The following is a 20,528-nucleotide window of genomic DNA, read 5'->3' on the forward strand; positions in this document are numbered from 1 at the left end:
TAGACACAGATATGTATGCCACATATGCTAGTCGGAGGGAGAGGGTTGGTGGTGGGATGTACCTAGAAGGAAGAGGTAACGCCTGAAGTCTGCGTCTACGTCGTGCAATACTTTTTCCTTTATCGTCATTCACGTACTGTTTTATGCTGCAAGTTGCAAGGCCTGCCCGTGATTCGTCCGCGAGAGAGAGAGAGAGAGAGAGAGAGACTGCGTCTTGAAGCTAGCTGCTACCAGCTGTGCGTCGGCAAGGTTGACCACTGTTTTGAGACGACAAATAGCATTGGAACCGGGTCCGGTACATTCAGCTGCACTTAGTCTCCCTGTATATTTATGTGCGTGTGAGTGTTCGGGTAAGCCTCATGATCAATCACAATATTGAAAAGTGACTGTATATTTACGAGCGTGTGAGTATCCGGGTAAGACTGATCAATCACATTGCAGAGTTCCTGATCAGCGACTGTACAGTGAAGATCAGGACCTAGCTAATGGGTTATCATGCGTACAAAGCTCTTATAAAATCCGTCGCGATCGGTAGCAGCATTGTGCTTATGCTGGTGACGGCCGTGCATTACATTAATGGCTGCAGCCATGCTCCGGCAGCAGCAGACTCGGCTGTATCGAAAGGGATAAGGCCTGTACTGAGTGGGTCGTCTTCTGGTTCTACGTATTCTTATGAGAAACGCTTATTACAGGGAAAGATCACGAGGAGTGCTTTGGGTCCTTCTCGTAACGGCCATACAATCAGCCCACAACGCCTGGTCAGCATTGCCCTCAAGGCCGCGCTGGCCGTGGTCAAAGAAGCCCACGCGTTGGCCAGAAACTGCTCCTCCACGTGGCAGAAGGCTGGGGTTGGGAGGGCCACGTGGGGCAAGGACCGCGCCCAGCTGGCCGGCCTCCTGGGGCGGCAGGCCGTGGAGGACTGCATGGAGCTCATGGACAGCGCCACGGACCAGCTCAATGCGGCCGCCGCCAACCTATCGGCGGTGGACACGTCGAACGCGAGCGCCAGGAGGGAGGCCGTTCTGAACTTGAAGGTTTGGCTGAGCGCGTCCCTGAGCTATCAGTCAGCCTGCTCCGAGGGCTTCACGTTCGTGTCCAAGCGGGCAGCTGACACGTGTGACAAGGCCATCCTCTCCCACCAAGAGCAGGTCTCCAAGGTGTGTGAGAAGGAAACTTTAAGAGAGTAGTTTTAGCGTCATAGCACTTTGGGTGGTGTTGGTTGAGTTACAAGGGTGTATGAGTTCAAACCTTGTGTCTCACTTTCGTTAGGATATGTGAGATAGCATATGTGTCCGCTTTTAATACTGCAGGAACAATCCTAAGGTGTCTTAAAAAGAACAATCCACTTTGGGATATTGGTGTTAGCATATGTGTTTGCATCTGATACTGTAGGAACAATCCTAAGGTGTCTTAAAAAGAATAATCCACTTTGGGATATTGGTCTACTTTGGTTTGATAAGATGGTTTAATAAATGAACAACAATTTCAATCAAATAGTAGCAAGCAACAACAAGCCAGATAGTATGATATGAGCTGTAACTACACCTAATTGAGTCTCAATTTGATGTGTTTGCATCTGATATTGTAGGAACAATCCTAAGGTGTCTTAAAAAGAATAATCCACTTTGGGATATTGGTCTACTTTGGTTTGATAAGATGGTTTAATAAATGAACAACAATTTCAATCAAATAGTAGCAAGCAACAACAAGCCAGATAGTATGATATGAGCTGTAACTACACCTAATTGAGTCTCATTATCAAATTGAACTTCAGACAGATCAAGATCGAAGTTGAGCATATTAAAAATTTCAAGTATTGTAACTAATCAAAACTAATCCCAAATTCTTGTGAAAATGTAGCTAAAAATGAACTCAAATTGCAAGAGTCCTATTGCATCTAGGGGCTCATTCAACAATGCAAACAAAATATCACGTTCCAATCTATACCAAGGATGTGATTGCCATTGTTTTCCTAGTAGCAAGAAATTTAAGGAATTTTGCATTGAAGATGCTTTTATAGTTGGGGTGGTGATTAATCAAACATGCTTGGACACATATGTAGATATTTGCAATGCTTCGAGGATTTGTGGGGGCTTCTCTCTTTTTAGAGGCATTGCAAACTCTGTTGTACTAATGCTAGCTCGTAAAAGCAATGGGTGATTACTACCTTGTTGCCTTTGGTGACATGGGTCTTTTACATCTTCTCAAATGCTTGATATATAATAATTTTGGGCAATTCTCAATGTTGACCTATACTACGTGTCACTCTTTAAATATTAATGTTGGACGAAGAAATTCTGAATAGTAGAACTTTCTAGAACTCAAAACTAAAGTTTAAAAAAGCTGCCACATGAGACAGACTTTCCTTGTGAGATTTTGTAAAAGTATAAAGTGTCACAAGTGATGATTATTAAAAACATATGGGCTGCGAGTTTTACTGGAGACTAATTAAAGCTTGGTTTTCTCTCGAAGGTAATCGTGCACAGCCTCGACCTTGTTGACAAGCTTCTGTCCTCCCATCACCACGACCACTCGACTGCGACTACTCGTGAGCATACGGGTAGCCAACATAGAAGACGCATGCTACATCATCTTCCAGGAATCAACGAAAGCTCCTTCCCTGCCTGGCTCTATCCATCTCACCGCACACTTCTCGGCTCCACTGTAGCCATTGCGCCTTCTCCTTCTCCTTCTCCTTCTCCTTCATCAGCCAATACAAATAATGTGATCTTTGCAGACTTGACTGTAGCTCAGGATGGGTCGGGAGACTATCTCACCATCAACGACGCACTGGTAAATGTCCCGCCGAATCTCAATGCTGCCAGTCGACGCTTCATCATCTATATCAAGAGAGGGGTTTACGATGAGATCGTGACCGTGCCCAAGAACTTGGCCAACCTGACCTTTGTAGGAGATGGCATGGGAGCCACTATCATCACTGGGAGCAATAATGTCGGCAGTGGTCTCTACAACACACTGAGGACAGCAACTGTCGGTAATAAGCTAGCTAGCGAGAGGATACATTGTTTTGTCCCCTTCCCATTCCTTAGAACCTAGAAGCTCTAGAATGGTATACCAATATTAACCTCTGGGATAGTTCGATGAAAAGCTGGAAAGTTCGTCTACATATAAGGGTACATAATTGGAATTCCATGAGACCTTAAGGGCATAGGTTTGAGAATTATACAGATGGAATCATGGGATTGATTAACATGTAATTTGTGGTATATCGCTAACACAGGGGTCTCGGCGAATGGGTTTATGGCAAGGGACATAACATTCCAGAACACGGCAGGGCCAAGCGGCTACCAAGCGGTGGCGATGCGGGCATCGGCAGACTACGTGGTGTTCTACAGGTGTGGGTTCGAAGGCTACCAAGACACATTGTACGCGCTGTCGAGCCGACAGTTCTACAAGGAGTGCAAGATCTACGGGACGGTGGATTTCATATTTGGCAATGCGGTGGCCATCTTTCAGGCAATGCTCCGACTGAGGCTTAGTGACATGAGTTGACGGAATGTTACATGGAGAAAAGTACTTCAAATATTTATAAAGGGAAGGTGTTTTAGCTTCAAAGTCTAAAGGTCATGCTGTAGCTACTAGTCATTTAGTTAAACTTGTGAATTCTTAAAGGAACTTTCAAATTATCAAAGATCGAAGGCCATGTTCTAGGAAAACTGGAGGCTATAAGGGATGCACCACACCTATGTCGTCTCAAGTGAGTAAAAGTGAGAGTGAAAGCACTAGGGCCACTTGTATATATTGCGGATCGTATGACCCCCCTTGTGCTAGCAAGGAGAGAGAGAGAGAGAGAGAGAGATGTGTGTGTGTGCATGCGTGCGTGCACACAGGGGGAGGGGGGTTGTGCGTTACAGAGAGAAAAAAGTCTTCAGGAGAGGACATGATTTTCATCAATCAATAATTTCTAGGTCTTTGGATTTCTCCAAGTTCATGGAGTACCTCCATTTTTGGAGGGTACTCCACAAACTCCCTAAGGGTCCAACACAATGTTAAGAATTGGGGTCAAATAAACTAGTTACGTACTATTAGACTTGACTATTAGAGGGTACTCCACAAACTCCCTAAGGGTCCAACACAATGTTAAGAACTGGGGGTCAAATAAACTAATTACGTACTATTAGACTTGACTATATAAAATGCGAGGCAAATTTGCTTTGGGTGTGGCGAGGCTTTGAGTATGGTCAAGTGAATTTGTTATATTTGGATAAAGAAAATCCCTTAGAATTTTGAGAGAGAAGGTTTTACATACTAAAGGACAGCTTTAGGCACAATATGAACCAAGACAAAAAAAAAAAGGAAGAGAACAAGTTGTATAAGTTTTATAATGAAAAAATAACGGAGACTCGGGGGTTGGTGGTGGTGGTGGCAGGGATGTGAGCTGGTGGCGCGCCGGCCGCTGGAGGGCCAGCAGAACACGATCACGGCGCAGGGGCGGAAGGTGGAGGTGGACATCACGGGCTTCTCCTTCCAGAACTGCAGCGTGGTGGCGGGCGCGGAGCTGCAGAGGGCGGGCTTCCACGTGGAGTCGTACCTGGGGCGGCCCTGGAAGGCGTACTCGCGCACCGTCTTCCTGCAGTCCTTCCTGGAGGGCCTGGTCCACCCCGCCGGCTGGTTGGCTTGGAACGCCAGCAACCCCTTCACCGACACCCTCTACTACGGCGAGTATCAGAACCGCGGGCCTGGCTCCCGCACCGACCAACGCGTCCCTTGGGCGGGCGTCCACCCCAACATGACCCTGGCCGACGCCAGCCCCTTCACCGCCGACAACTTCATCTTCGGCAGCACCTGGCTCCCCCTCATGCAAGTCGACTATGCCTCTGGCCTCACCTAACCCAACCCATTCCGAGGGTTAGGAAACTTGAATATCCTTTAGTCGCCTAAAAATGTACCTTCTTTGGTTTGGGGGGGGGGGGGGGGAAGCTCCCTCTCAAAATATGTTTTTCTCAAGAGGATTTTTGTCTTCTAGGAAGGTCATACTAGTAATAGTTTTAATTGTGTCACACAACATGAGCAAAATTCCGGTTCGAATTCTTGAACTCCTTAAGCTTACAATGAGATCAAGGACTCGCATACTAGTTTATTGAAGATGTCTTCCAAACCCTTGCCCTTCCCAAACCCAAGCCTTGGTCACCGTTCTTGCCACGAGGAATACATGAACCTAAACAATTTTGAAAGCACACACATGAAAAGTAGTCATTGGCCACATTTGCATTGTACCTTGACTATAAGTTCAATGTATAAGAATTAAAGGTAATTTCCATTCAAATAAATTTTCTTTGATCTTTGAAATCAATACCACACCAAGCTCACAAAAAAACGTTTTTCTTCATAAATACAAAATCTTATTGACAAAAGAGTGGGCATTTCTAAATTAAGTTCTTTCTTCTTGTTTGAGTTTCTTGTGGTAACTTCTTGCTTGTGCACACTTAATCACAAGAAGCTCATGTAAATGAATAAATATAGTACAAAAATTTAGTAAACACTAAAAGTCACAACCATGAACACAAAAAGATAAGAAAAAAATTGCACAAAAATGGTATTTTCCATTGTTCATACAAAATTGAAAGTTACTGAAAATATCCAACAAGCATAGAGGGTTGCAAATGTTCGAACAACAATCAGACATAATTGCATGGGGTTGATCATGTCAATGTATGTATTTATGTTAATTTGCAAGTCTACATCTACAAACTAAATGTGAACTAACGTGTGTAATAAGCAAAAGTGCACTAAATGAAAATTCAGCTCATGCAGTAATGATGAATCTTCATTTTGCTAATTTTGTGTAGAAGTGTGTATTAGAAAAGAGCTATTAGTAGTACAAGTGAAGGCCCTGTATCAATGGTTTTGAGTGTGCTATCAAAGCATTGTGTATGTGGTAAGATTCAAGCATTCACTACATGCATTGCATATTCTATATCCACCCCACATAGCAATTGACTTACATATAATCGAGTGGGTAAAGTATACTTGGCTATAGTTTAGTCAAGGGTTCTTTGACGTGAAGTCAAGTTAAGAGGAGCTTATTATATGATTATCCGTGGTTAGACAATGTAGGAGTGGGCCAATCCCATGATCATGGGAGAGTTGTAATTTTTTTAGTGTACATGTATTTCTTTTTGGGATCACCATAGGATGGTAGTTTATGATAGGCAAGTAGATGTTGGACTACCAATAAGCACTTTGTCTTAATTTTGTGTTAGTCACTCATGGATGCAAGGATATAGGGGTGTGGCTAGAGGGACTTGCTATAGCTACTCAACTAGTGAACATCCCATTTTGGTCCCCACATCCTCATGATTGTCTGTATGCTCATGCGGTTGATTGTAAGGGCTTATATTAAAACTAGAAATCAAGCTAATAAAGTTGCCCATAGATTTGTAGAATATCCTTGCAGCTTCTAGTCTTCTTCTTGTTGATGGTCTTCTTTTGCATTTGCAAATTGAGGCTTGATATACCCTCAATTTCCCCACTATTATGCATGGTTAATATTCTAATCATATCTTCTTCCAGTGCAAGAGATGAAAAACATGATTCCCTTTTGTAGAGTAGACAATAGCAATATTTCCCTTGGTATGCTTATTAGTATAGCAAGGCCTACATTGCTACAAGTATATCAAGGTATATATCCACCAACATATTAATGCTAGCATGTGAAAACCAGAGTCAAACCTTTCCTTTTTGGCTTCTAAATCCCCTAAAAAACTTGCAAAGCCTAAAGCTAGGAAATCAAACAAATTGTATAAAAGGATAAAGGCCATTCTATTTTTGTTGTTTTTCTCTCCTATTTGCTTCTCCTTTTTTCTTTGTCCAACCTATGGTGATATGTGAGAGAGAAATTGAGTGAATGCATGTGCGTGTGTGCGTGCGTACGCGCGCGCGCGCGCGCGTGTGTGTGTGTGTTCCTTCTCTTTGATGCCAGGAGGCATATTCCACAGTGGATTCCGTGCCACGGTGGATTCCGTGAGGTTTTACGGTGGATTCCGTAAACTTAGATGACCGGGGCTCATACACAAAGAGGATTCTTTGTGCGAGAAGTTGATGGGGACGCCTGTCCTTTTCGGGCGTTTCATTAATTTAGTGTGTACATGGGTGATTCCATAGCGGGTGATTCCGCAAAATGCATATTAAATTAATAAACGTTTATTAGTTTAGAGTGCGCACTCGTAATAAATTAAGGTTAGGATTTATTTCTAACCAGTTGATTTATTTATGTAGCTGAAGACTGCTAGGTATTCGCTTTTGTCGGTTTAATTGTATTATTTTACTAACGATTGTGAATGCTTCAGTTGATGTGTAGAGATAGCAGCAGTGGCAGAGGAAAGCATTGGAGTCTAGTGGATTTTCGACCTTTGGACTAGATTTTGATAGGCGCCACGCCTATATTTTGTTATGTCTTTTGAGACATCGATTATTTATTATTATTTTGTATGCGCTTATGCGCCCGGATATGTTATTTCTATTTGGACATTGAGATTGGGCGTGCCAGACTCTATGGGCACCGTCCATTAGCTTTATTTTCCTATTTTTGTAGAAAGCAAACTCAAAAGCTAAAAAGCTTGTCATATTTTTGTAATTGGGCTATTATTGAGCATGAAGATTGGAAATATACATAAAATACATGCTTTGTGAAGCGCTCACACAAGGCATGGGGGAGATTGAACCCAATTTGTCTCTTGCCTCTTGTCGTGCATGCTTTTACATGGGTTTTTGTGCAAAAAGGTAGAGTACTTTGTTCTTGGGGACCTTCCGGGATTCACCATGTGAGCTATCTGCGACCGATCTGCGCACCAGTGGTATCAGAGTGGAGCAGAGATCAAGAGCTTCCAATCGCTACCAATCTCGGGCGAAGGCGGAGCTCCAGGAACAAATGGCCTCTACAGTCAATCTCGTCGCGAACTGTCGATACAGGCAGACTTCTGGCGATCAAGAACCCCTGTTTCCACTGTCAGATCGCAAAGGACCAGGCTCTGCAGGCGGAGGACCACGCAATCATCTCCATCAACAAGTCGTTGAAAACCAGTGAGAAAGCTCTTAATCCTCTTCACTAAAAGCTTAATTACAAAGCTTTAAGAGCTTAAAAGAAGCTTAAGCTTCTCAAAATCATCTCGAGGTATCAGAAGACCTTCCCGAAAATCTCGCGCGGCCAAAAAACGCCCCCCCCTCACGAAAAAAAACGGCGGCCTGTTTAGTCCACCATTAAGCTTAAGCTTAATTCCTTAAGCTAAATCACACAACTCTCTGCAAGTTACACAGGTCCGACAAGTTCTTAAACTCTGGGTCTCGCACTTCTGAAGTCAAGTTCCGCAAGTCGACGGTAATCAAGTTCTGCAAGTTTTGCAAGTCGGCCTAAGTCCAGCAAGTCAACAACTCTGCAAGTCTGCTAAGTCTGCAACTCTGCAAGTCAGACTAAATCAGAACTGACTAGTGCTTAAAACTCATAGAAGACTTGTTCGTATGCAAAAACTCTGAACTGGAAAGTTGTTCGCAGCAAGTTGTTCTACCTATCTACAAGTTCCTTGAAGTACTTTCAGCAAATGGAGATAGAAATATTGCAAAATTTCTAAAAATTGAAGAAGAAATATCCAAAAAACACATAGCCTTGTAACCCCAAATTTGAGCTACGCTCATCTCGCTAACTGATTTTGAGTGAGAAAGGTTTGTTGAGTTTTACAGGATGACTACCCCACATATGGATGATCCTATGGCTGAAGACGACCTACCTGAGCCTACCATGGAACAAAAGCTGGATCTTATCATGCTGCAATTGGAAGAAGAGCGAAGGGCTAGGCAAACCTTGCAAGTGCAATTGACAAAGCTATAAAGAGCGTCCACCAATAAAGAAGAATCCTCTTTGTGTATGAGCCCCGGTCATCTAAGTTTACAAAATCCACCGTAAAACCTCACGGAATCCACTGTGGCACGGAATCCACCGTGGAATATGCCTCCTGGCATCACTCTTGTAGGGATTGATCTCTCTAAGTAAGGTTCCTATGAACTCTTCTTAAATGTCTTCAAGGCTTTTGCTGAGAGCTTATTTTAGGAAAATTTCTTACTATTTCTTAGCCTACCTACGAGAAAAGAAGCCCCTAACCCCTTTGAGGTTTTAGTTTAGTATGTTGTTCCTAGGGCCTTAATGTTTCTACGACTCCTTTTTTGTTTTAGTGTGTCTCACTTAGGTTCTGTTTTATTGATTTCTTGAGTCCTTTTAAGTGTTTTTAGATCATCCATTAATTTTTGTTTTCTTTGTTAAGGTTCAAGTTAAACTTTGTGTTTTCCTTAGTTTGTCAAGGTTTAACTTTTTAAGATTTGGGACTGTTTATGATCAACTTTCTTTCTTGGTTTCACCCTTTAGCTCCCTAATTCATGCAATGCAACCTCTTCTTAGCAATGCACAAATAGTTGTTTTTTCTAATTCAACATCTAAATGCCTTAAATAAGTGCAACTCTAGAGTTCAAGTATGAGAACATTACAACTCTAGATTTATCGCAAAAAATAGTTATATTATATTGGTTTTGGGATTATTGATGTCACCTAAATCTAGATATTTAGTTAATGTAAGCATTTCATCTACAATTATGGTTAAAATGACTACCCGATTGTGGTTACTAGTCACTCTAGTAGTCATAGTTAACAAAGGATGCTCATAATCAAGGTGAGGTGATGGGGTGTGGTCAAGAGTGAGGTCATGGTGTGAGGTTGAGGGTCTTACCTCAATTGTGGTCACCCTCAATGTTTACTCTAGTGATGTGGCACTCAAAGGAGATGTTCGAGTAGTCAATGCTTCAATTGCGGTTACCAATTGTGGTCATGAATCATCACTTGCTATCAAGCAATCATTGCTAATTATGCCCATAGTCATGTGGTAATCATAGAATCATAGTCATGTGGTCATCAATCATTAGTCATGTGGTGACATGGCATTAGATAGTCATGTAATGATGTGGCAAGGAGTAATTAGGTGATGATGTGCTAGTAGTGGTGGTGATGTGGCATTAGGCAATCTCGAGGGGGGGGATCACTCATGAATATATGTATATATAACGTGAGTTCAAAATAAGGGGTTTTTAGCCATGAACGCACATTATATCGAGAATATATATATAGTGAACCCCCCGAGTAGGCAATCAACTGATGATGTGGTGGGGAGATAGTCATGTGATAATGTGGCAATATCAATGGCACTCACATAGTCATGGTCAATGGTCATATCCTTATGGTTACATATAAATTAATCATCTCTTAAGTACTTATAGCAATCATCCCAGTGGTTGTGGCTATGTTTTGGCACATGGATTGGTTTGAGAGGAAAATCTAGATTGAGATTTGTGGCTTCCTTGTTTGTGGTGGAGCTTGAATAAGATGTGGCTAAGAGATGGAAAGGATATTTAAAAAGAAAGATTACTTATTGGTTTCAACATTTCATGGATACTTAATAAAAAAGAGGAAATACAAGATATATCTCCAAGTGCCTGATATTCTATGTGATGGAGGTTTGGTTCTATTGTGTATTTTTCTTTTGCTCTTTGTAAAAATGTTACCTTATTCAAATTCTTTTATATCTAATAAAGTTGTTTGTATCTGAGATTTGAGATGCTAGACTTGCCATTGTGGTCCATTTCACAACACTCATTTCTTTGACATATTTATCCATGTCCTTCTTCTAGATCCTCTAGCATCCTTGTATGGTCATGTTCATTGTCAAGCTATGTTTGGTGCTAGAAGTATGTATGGATTAGCTTTGCTTGGAACTTCAGGGTATGGTTCCAAGTGTCTTGTATCATGACTCCATCATCAGTGTTCACTTTCTACTTATCTACTCCATTTTGGCTACTCCATTGTGTTTGTTAAGATCATAAAATATGAAATTTTTTGTGCAATTATCATAGTCAATCTTGGCTTCAAATGTTTCCATGTATCTATGAAGGGTGCATTCTTCTAGTAGCTCATTCACTTTCTAGATCTTTGGCCACAACACCTCAATAGGGTTTTGGATTTGCTAGTATTTGAGAGGGCATTATTTCTAGTTCTCCATCTTGAGGTTCTAACTTGCCTAGTCCTCCTTTGTGAAAGGTTGATGGGGCTTGGTTACTTTCTCCTAAACCACTTTCTCTCTTTCTCCTATCATTTCAAAGCACCTGAATATAGCACAAGATGGTGAGATGATTTCAATCATGAGGAAAAATTCCCTATTAAAATAAAATAATTTTATGAGGTTTTATGGATCTATTAGTGTCTAATGGGTCCCTCCTATCCCCATCTAAAAGAGTGCAATACTTCCTCGGATTGTGGAGGGTGAACTATGGATTGTTGATTCATTGGTGTGTATTTTTGAATATGATGTGTATAGGCACTAATCTATGTACATTATAATATGATATTGAGTTATTTCTATATTAATTGATCATAAACGTGAGGGTTATATTCAAATGCTGCTTAATGCTCATTGTCATATGAGCATATACTAATGTATATGATATAACTTAGGATGTTTGTGTTAAGAAGTCTCCTAAGACTATTCTCATGGCTATATGAAGCTCTTTCTCACTCAAAATCTAGTCTGGATATGAGTGGAGGATTATTTTCTCCTTTAGTGGTCAATTCTAAGTCAAAGTAAGCACCCAAAAGGATGTATGGGCAACATAGGTAGAATCATATTCATTTGACTTGATGGTGCAATGATGTTCAACGTCAGTACTTTACACATATTGCATCTACACCATGGGTATGTTAAGTGTGACTATGATAGGGTTGATTCCCTTAAGCTTTTCCAGGACCAGTCACACATGTCCTTGAAATATTTTCAACAAATTGGTTTCCTTGTCCTTGGTTAGGTCATCAACTATGAACACGAGAATCGAGGCTTCTTCTTTTCATCGACAATAAAATTGACTTTATGAACCTTAACAAGTCTTGTTATTAGTTTGTGGGTGTTTCCTTATTGCTACAAACCTAGCAATACTATGACCCAATCTTCTTTTTAGAGCTTTGTGAAGTGCTTAGGGAGATCCTAAGGTTTTTCCTATTACTCAACTTTTGAGTCCTTAGTTCTTTTTTTTCTTTTTCTCTTCAAATTCTTGCACGACAAGTTGACTAGAAGATTCTTGTTTATACATTGAGTTTTAAGCGGTAGGGGAATTTTGGGATCACTATCAAAACTGATTATAGGTTCAAAGTTGTAATCACATCCTTTACTCGATAAGGGTGTTTCTCTAGGTGATGGTAGTTTGGACATGACTCCAACTTTGTATGGTGTAGCTACTTCTATTTGGTTGAGTCCATCTTGTTCATAATCTAGAACCTTGAGAGTCTCAAGTTAAGTTTCATCGTAGTCCATTTTGACTACTCCATGTATGAGCAATGCATGTGTGTCTCTCAATTATTTTCTTCATTATATACCCATTAGTGTTGTAGTCGATCATGTCAAGTTCATAATATGAGGCATTCATAATATGAGGCTTGTCTCTTAGAATTGCCATTAGTACATTCATTTTTTGTATTCACTTTATTGAAAGATTCATAATCTACGAATGAGTCACAGTCTAAAGCTTTCCTCATCTCTAGAAGGGCCGTGTATAGAGAAAGTTCAAGTTGCGCACCTCGATCCATTTTCACTTTTGAGCTTCTAGGAGTTCTTTGAGAGGTTTTAGGTTAGCTTTAAGATTACCGCATAATTCTTTCTTCAGAAACTTGAAGATTTTTATAAGCTACCTTATTTTCTAGCACTTGTTGGATGATGTGAGAAGATTGGGCTTTGCCATCATATATATTGGAATTGAGGATAAGACAATATCCAAGGTTTCCCTTGTCTTTTTCTTCCCTTGCTTGCTTACTCTATCAACTACTCATTTATAATCATCCTCATAAGTTTGTACTTGTGAGGATATGCATTTAGTCTCACTCATCTTTTGGACAAGATACATACTTGGTGATCATGCCATAGTTTGGTGAGCTCCTAGGATTTCCATTCAACATAGTTGAGATGGCATTTGGATTAATGAGAGTGTCTTCCATGTGTCTACCTCTATTCTAATTGCCTCCTTGCAATTCCCAAGAGAACATTAGGTCATTTCCCTAGTCCTCAATTACATGTGTGTTCCTCATTTTGGGTCTACCTAGTAGGATATCGTAATCAATTTCCTCTATGATGATAAAGCTGATTGAGAATTGGATACATGTAATCTTAGTTGGTCAGTTCTTTAAAACTCCAAATGGTGTAACCTCTATTCCATTGGACAATGTCATGTTAAAGTAGATCATCTTGACAGGTGGGTTGTCCCATACATGTAGAATTGTATGGCTAATAATGCTAACTCCTACCCTTGTGTCAGGGATTTCTTTCCTAGTTGTGTTGCCCAGTGTAACGATTGCATTGGAGAACTGTATGCATTTCCATTCCTTCTAATAATGCATTGAACTATATGATTCCTAACATGGGGTAGATGAGAAGACTAGGTATGCATTTCCATTCCTTCTGAGAATGCATTGAACTATAGGATTCCTAAGATGGGGTTGATGAGAAGACTAGGTATGTGCTTTTTAGTTTCGTGTTCTTACACGATTCCTACTTCAAGTCACTTTGTCCTTGTATCCACTCCTTTTGTGCTTTTGTTACAAACTACTATTTGAGCCGAATAATGCTACCTAGGTTCAAGGTGGTAGAGAGATTGTAGAGGTTAGAGTGGCTAATAGATTTACACCCAAATATTCCTATTTGCATACTATCTCTATGCCTCCAATGTTCATGATCAAAGCTATTGTTGAGCCACATTACTTCTTTGTTGATTAGGCTATTGTTGAGCCAAATTAATTCTTTGCTCTCAATTAGATACATTAGGGATGTGTTTTTCCCTTAACCCAATCTATGTGGGAGAGACAAGTGGGCTCATGATTATGAGTTTATGCAATTTTTAATCCAACACTAGTTTCATATCTTGAAGATGTGCATGTGCTTCTTTTACCCAACTTTTGACCTTCTTCGGTATATGTAATAACTACTTAGGATCAAGGTACTTTTTAATGATTCTTTTGACCATAATTTTAGCAAGTGAGAGGTTTCAAAGAATGAACTCTTCCCATTCCTTGACCTTTTTCTATTTCCTAAGCCATTACTAGAACTAGTTTGAAATCTATTAGGCCTAGATATCCTTCCTCATCATAGGTGACATGAGGATTTATGTAAACCTCTTCTTCTAATGATTCCTCCGTATAGTTCATGGGTGCATCATATTGTAGATGGGTGAGAATGGGTCTATGAAGTTCAAGTATATCTATTGGATTTATATCCACTCTATGTGCACTACTGATTATTGTTCATTAGGTGCTACTAGTGCCAATAGAGCTCCTCATTCAAGAGCTTCATATTCATCGAATAGAATTGTTGTGGGTAGGGATAAGGATATGATAGCCTTTTAGGAAATAAAAAATGTATGGCTTCATATCCAAATCTTCCGCAATTCATGCAAGTGCATGGCCAAGGTCACAAGATTTTGCTAAAAGGCTATGGCTTCAATTTTTAAGAGCTTGTTCACATAAAAATGCTCCATTATTCTAGAATGATCATGCTTTTGTAGTCAATGATGTTTATTATTTTTGTTCAAGGCCTATGTTTCTCAAAATTATTTTGTTATAGGGTGATTCTTGGATCCTCTTATTTTTTTTTTCTTTATAGCAAAAACTAGTCTCATTAACATAATTATGCATGTAATGCAAGTGAAATATGCACAATCAATGTGCCTTGGTGCAATACAATTTTTCTCATGCTAGTGGTTCTCAAAAGCTATTGCACAATGAAGATCTCTTATTCAATCTAAACTTTCACTTTATTGATGAAAGTCTAGGCATATTTCTTATAGTCAAGCCACTCTTCAAAAAGCTATACTAGTTTAAATGGGTCAATGTCGCAATCCTTTAGAGCTCATTAGATTCTTAAGGTTTCTTATATATTTAGGAAATACAACTAGGGTAGACTCTTGATGCATTCCTAGTGAGATTTATTCACACGACATGGGGGTAAAGGTGTGTGTGTGCCTATACTGCCTTGTATTTACTATACACACGGTGATCACACATCTATACATTACAAGTGATAGGAGCCCATCACTCATAATTTATACATTATTATTTTTAAGTGACTATTTAATAAGGGAAAGCCAGTCACATATTGTGACTGTTGGAGTTCCCACACACACACACACACACACAAACACACACACACACACACACACACACACACACACTCTCTCTCTCTCCATCTAGCATAGCTCTTGCTTTCTCTTGTATGCTTCCACTCATGCTCTAACTTTCAATTGATATCATAGTAGGCATTTGAGGATCTTCTCATCCTTGGCTTTAGCCTAGATTCAAAGCCTCAGCTCAAGGTTTCATGGCAGCCATTGTTTTGTTCTTCAGAGGTATGCTTTGTGTTTTCCCTTCTCCTTGATTGTTCCACCTTTCTTTTGGCTTGTTGAGGAGCTTCTTAAGGATTGGAAAGCCTTGTTGAGTGCTAATTGAGTTGAAAAATAACCATTCTATCCATTTTGAGTGGATACAGAGCATGCTGTAAAAGTTGTAGATAGCTATCGTAAATTGATAACACTTCCGTATTTTGGCCATAACTTTTGCATACCATATCATATTCAAGTGTTCTATAGCTAGAAATGAAGATCACGATGAGAAATATAGATATAAGTGCCATAGAGTTGATTATGCATAATGTTAAATTCTTGGATTTATACAAAATAGAACAATTCAAGTTTGGACAATAAATAATAAAGTCCATAATGTATGTTTGATACTTTGGGGATGCTATTTTGATACCCGGATGGTATGATTATGCTTGGGTATACTAGTTAAATTTTTAAGATCTTAATTAGCTTAGTTTTTTAGAGGTTTATTGCTATCATAATAGTTTGGATAGCAAGCATACAATAGTAAACTTCATGCTTTGAAGGCCTATTGTGCTTACATGATATTTTGGGTATGGTACATGTCTATGGTGATATCTATAATTGATATATGAGTCTAGATATGGTTATGACATGATTTGGCACTTTGATTGAAGCTATACTTGATTTATTTGGGAATTTTCAATTTCTCTGAGCTTCTATGCATACTCACTTATGGATATTAAAGCTCCATTAGACACTTATGCTCCTAGATGTATTTGCGATGTACTTGGGCTTCTCGAATGCTTTGATGTCTATGTCTTTAGCTTTTCTTTCTCACTTTCCGTTCTAGATTTTCTTCCAATGGGAGACACTTGTATTTACTTTTAGTAAACCTTGGTTCTTTGAGACAATGCGACTCTTGGTTCATGTATATGCTTCCTTATATGCTATTGGATATAGTCATCTTTGCTTGTAGGCTGATTTGATTTATGCTTTGGATACTAGCGCTTACATCTATCAACACTTTGTCATTATGTATTTGCTTATAGGATATATGGTTTACTAACACCCTTGAGTTTATGATAGACTTTAGTACTGATTGTATGCCTATTTATTAATAGTTGCTTTTCAATATATTCAAGTTATTACATGAATATTCATGGAAGTGGGAGGTCGGCCTTTCTTAATTATTTGCATGTAGTGGTCTTGGTCACACTATTGCATTTATTATAGTAATAGTGTAATATTATAGTTTTTAGCATTGTCTTGGAGAGGAGCAAACATTGTACTTTGGTAGTATATTGCTTGTAGTTCATGCTAGCTCTATACATTGGTATTTCCTCTTATTTTGCTTTTGTTTTGGATGAGTTTTGGGGGCTAATTTGTAGTCATTTATAGTAGCTTATTGTCTTGGATTTTGCATTAGTATATTATCATTATGGTTGGTACTTCAAATGATAGTGCTATTTTCAATATTGAAATGCTTGATGGCATAAATTTTACATGTTGAAAGATGAAGATATGGCATGTACTATTTCAAAAGAAGTAGATTATTAGGCCATTGACACTAAGATTGTAAAGCTTGAATGCATGGATCAGGATGACTAGGACAAGTTGGATAAGCTATGTAAATCTATGCTTATATATGCATTGCCTAAATAGGTTTACTTCAATGTTGTTACATCTCAAGATAATACTTGGAAGTTATGGAAGAAGATAGGCAGTGTTTATGACAAGAAAAGTCTTACATCACATATGCATTGGTTGAAACAACTTATAGACCTTTGTATAAAGGAAGGGACTAGTGTGTCCATGTATTTGAATTTCAATTTATTTTTAGCTAGTTGACTTCACAAGGTATTGAGCTCAAGGATAAGCTAGCTCCCTTGTTCTTGCTTGTGGCACTTATCAAGTCACGAGACACTTTCTATATAGCCATGTGTGCTAATTTTTGGGAATAAAAACACCCATGTCTATGCTGCTTTGTATTTACTTCACACATTGTGACTACACACTTGTACATTGCAAGTGGCAAGTGCCCATCACTATCACTTTATTATTTATTCTTTCAATGATTATTGAATAAGGGAAGGCTAATTATGCATTGTGATTGTTGAATAAGGGAAGACCAATCACACATTGTGTGACTATTGGAGTTACCACATCTTGTTTCTCTCTCTCTTGCTCTCTTGCTCCATCCGTTATAGATTTTCTTTGCTCTTTCTTTCACTTGTGTGCTTCCACTCGAGCTCTACCTTTCAACTAGTACTCGGGCTCTACCTTTCAACTAGTATTAGAGCCGTCATTTGAGGAGCTGCTTCATCCTTTGCTTCAGCTCCATTCAAAGCTTCATTTGGAGCTTCCATGGCAATCAATGTTTCTTTCTCTTGAGATATACATTGAGTTTTTCCTTTTCCTAGCCTATTTTAGCCGCCAGCTTATCAAGGAGTTTTCCAAGGCTTAGTCGAGCCTTGTTGATTGCTTATTGAGTTGAGGAGCAACTTCTATCCATTTTGAGAGGATATAGAGTATGTTGTAGAAATCATGGACAACTACGGTAGCTTGAGAATAATTTTGTGTTTTGGCCACTTTTTCATACGATATTGAATGTAGGTGTTCCATAATTAGAAATGAAGAGCATGATGAGATCTATAGATTTGAGCACTCATAGAGTTGATTTTATGTAGTTTTTAGTTCTCTATTTCACATAGAACATAATAGTTCTCGTTTGGATGGCAAACAATGAGCTCCATTATGCATATTTAATGTATCGATGATGTTATTTTGATGCTCGAATATTATGATTATGCTATGGCATGCTAGTTGGATTGGTTAGATCTTGATTAAATTTATTTTACAAAATCTCATTATTGTAATAATAATTTGGGTAGCAAGCTATTAATAGTAACTTTATGCCTATTGAGTCTTGATGTAATTCGAGTGTGCCACTCACATGAATTGATGTCTATCATTTATACTTGGACACATATATGATTATGATGGCTTTGTAACTCATATTTGAGATACATTGGATGATTTGGAGCTTTGGATTTATGCTTCAATTTCTTTAGTCATTAATATTACATGTTTGAACATTTTCTTGGGTTTTCATGCTCCTGAATGTATCTTGGATTCTGGATGGTCACGTTCTTGATATCTTGAGCTTGTATTGCTCATTTGGCATTTGAATTTGCTTTAGTGGGAGATAATTGATATTGAAATTATAGCTTTGGATTCTTTATGAAGTTGAGAGCTTGGTTCTTTTGAGATAGTGTGACACTTGGTCCATGTATATTCTCTCTTTTATGCTATTTATTGGACACAGTTACCTCCACTTGTGGGCTATTTTGATTCCATATGCTTTGGACACTTACCTCTATCAGTAATTTGTTAGTGATGTATGTGCTTATGGGATGTATAGTTTATTGGTAATTTGAGGTTTTTGGGGCTAATTTGCAATCATTTATAGTAGCCAATTTGCTAGGATTTTCCATTGATGGCTTATCATTATGGTTGGTTCTTCAAATAATAGTGCTATTTTCAATATTGAAAAGCTTGATGGCACTAATTTTACCTATTGGAAGACATAGGTATGCCAACTATTAGTTCAAAAGAAGTACGTTAGATTGTTGAAAACTAAGAGTGTAAAGCTCAAAGGAATTGATTAGGATACTTAGGATGAGTTTTATGAGCTACGTAAATCCACTATTATATTATCATTATTTAAACATGTTTATTCTAATGTTGTGGTACCTAAGGATAATGCTTGCAATCATGGGAAAAGTTATGAAATCTTTATGACAAGCAAAGTCCTACTTCACAGCTATACTAGTTGAAACATCTCATGGACCTTTTCATGAAGGAAGGATGTGTGTCCTTGTACATTTGAATGAATTTTATTCTATGTTTAGCCAATCGACTTCACAAGGCATCGAGTTCTAAGATAATCTATGTCCCTTATTCTTGATTGTGACACTTCTTGAGTCATGGGACACTTTTCATATTGACATGAGTACTAATATGCCTAAGGATGGCTTGAAACTCTAGGATCTTCAGGGTTCCTTACTCACAGAGGAGATAAATAGAAAGAATGTGGATGTAGCCTTGTGGGAGCTCTCGCTCAACCGCCAAGACCCATGGACCACTTATTGCTTCAAGTGTTCCAAGCGAGCTCTTGTGGCTATCTCTCACCTAGCTGATGCATCGCCGATCCTCTCGGGGTGTAGTGAGCTTACCTTGATGCTCAAATGAGTTGCCTCCCCTCTCACACACGCCGGTAGCTCCACGATCCTAGATGCTAGCTCAAGCATCGTCAAGCCTCCTCCATCTCCAAGCTCCATCCACCATAGTTGTGCGTGCGAGGAAAGAGAAGAGAAGAGAAGAAAAGAAGAGAGGAGAAGATGGAGAGCTTCACCCTCTTGATCCCTTACTCCCTCACACTCACACACTCCCTCTCTCAAGAGCACACACACAAGCAAGGAGGAGAGAAGAGAAGAAAAGAGAGGACTCTTCTTAGCCACACACCAAAGAATGAGCTCTCATTCTCTTTTTGAACTTTATATACAAAACCCTAAATTCCCATGGGCACCCATCCCTTTATACATGACCGGTCCCATTGTGGCAAGGTCACTTTTTCTAATTCCCTCTTCTTGCTTCATGCCCTAAACTTATACCCATCTATTTTTTTACAAATGGCACAAGAGGGAGCCAGGTGCTCTTTTACAAGAGTTTTTAGAGTTTTTTGAGACACCTTTCATTTAAAATTGCACTTTTTGCCCCAGCTTAGCTTTAGGGGGGGCTGCCTCTATGCTTTTGCTATTTTTCCATCTTTTTTCACTTTTTCCTTCATTTTTCCACTATTTTGAATTGGCAAATTGGGTTTAACATTACCCCCCTCCAAGATGAGTTCCAATTCCATGGCACTTCTAGCTATTTGTTGGGAAAGGGTAGGCGGTTGGCAAGTTGTTGGTTAGGTGAGGGTAGGGCCACATGTGGACTCAGATGCTTTGGAAGCTTTGGCAATGATGGTTGATGGAGAAGCCAATCAGATGTCAAGTGGATGATGGGGCCTCCGAAGTTGGTGGTTGGCCGCATTTTCTAGTACTTGGAGGGATAAC

The 20,528-nt window shown here is 39.4% G+C and overlaps 1 protein-coding gene across 1 annotated transcript; it reads left to right on the top strand.

Annotated features, from left to right (window-relative positions):
- Positions 1-332: 332 nt before the first annotated feature.
- On the top strand, positions 333-5,258 carry LOC148034528 (pectinesterase-like). The gene is made up of 4 exons (XM_087679467.1): positions 333-1,157; positions 2,473-2,995; positions 3,242-3,477; positions 4,391-5,258. Exons 1-4 carry the CDS (start codon positions 486-488, stop codon positions 4,850-4,852), a joined length of 1,893 nt encoding a protein of 630 aa, XP_087535593.1. The 5' UTR covers positions 333-485; the 3' UTR covers positions 4,853-5,258.
- Positions 5,259-20,528: the final 15,270 nt, after the last annotated feature.

Source organism: Lygodium microphyllum, chromosome 6 (genome assembly GCF_053477565.2).
Source record: "Lygodium microphyllum isolate KBCC chromosome 6, Lygodium_microphyllum_v1.1.10, whole genome shotgun sequence".
Lineage (NCBI taxonomy): Eukaryota > Viridiplantae > Streptophyta > Polypodiopsida > Schizaeales > Lygodiaceae > Lygodium > Lygodium microphyllum.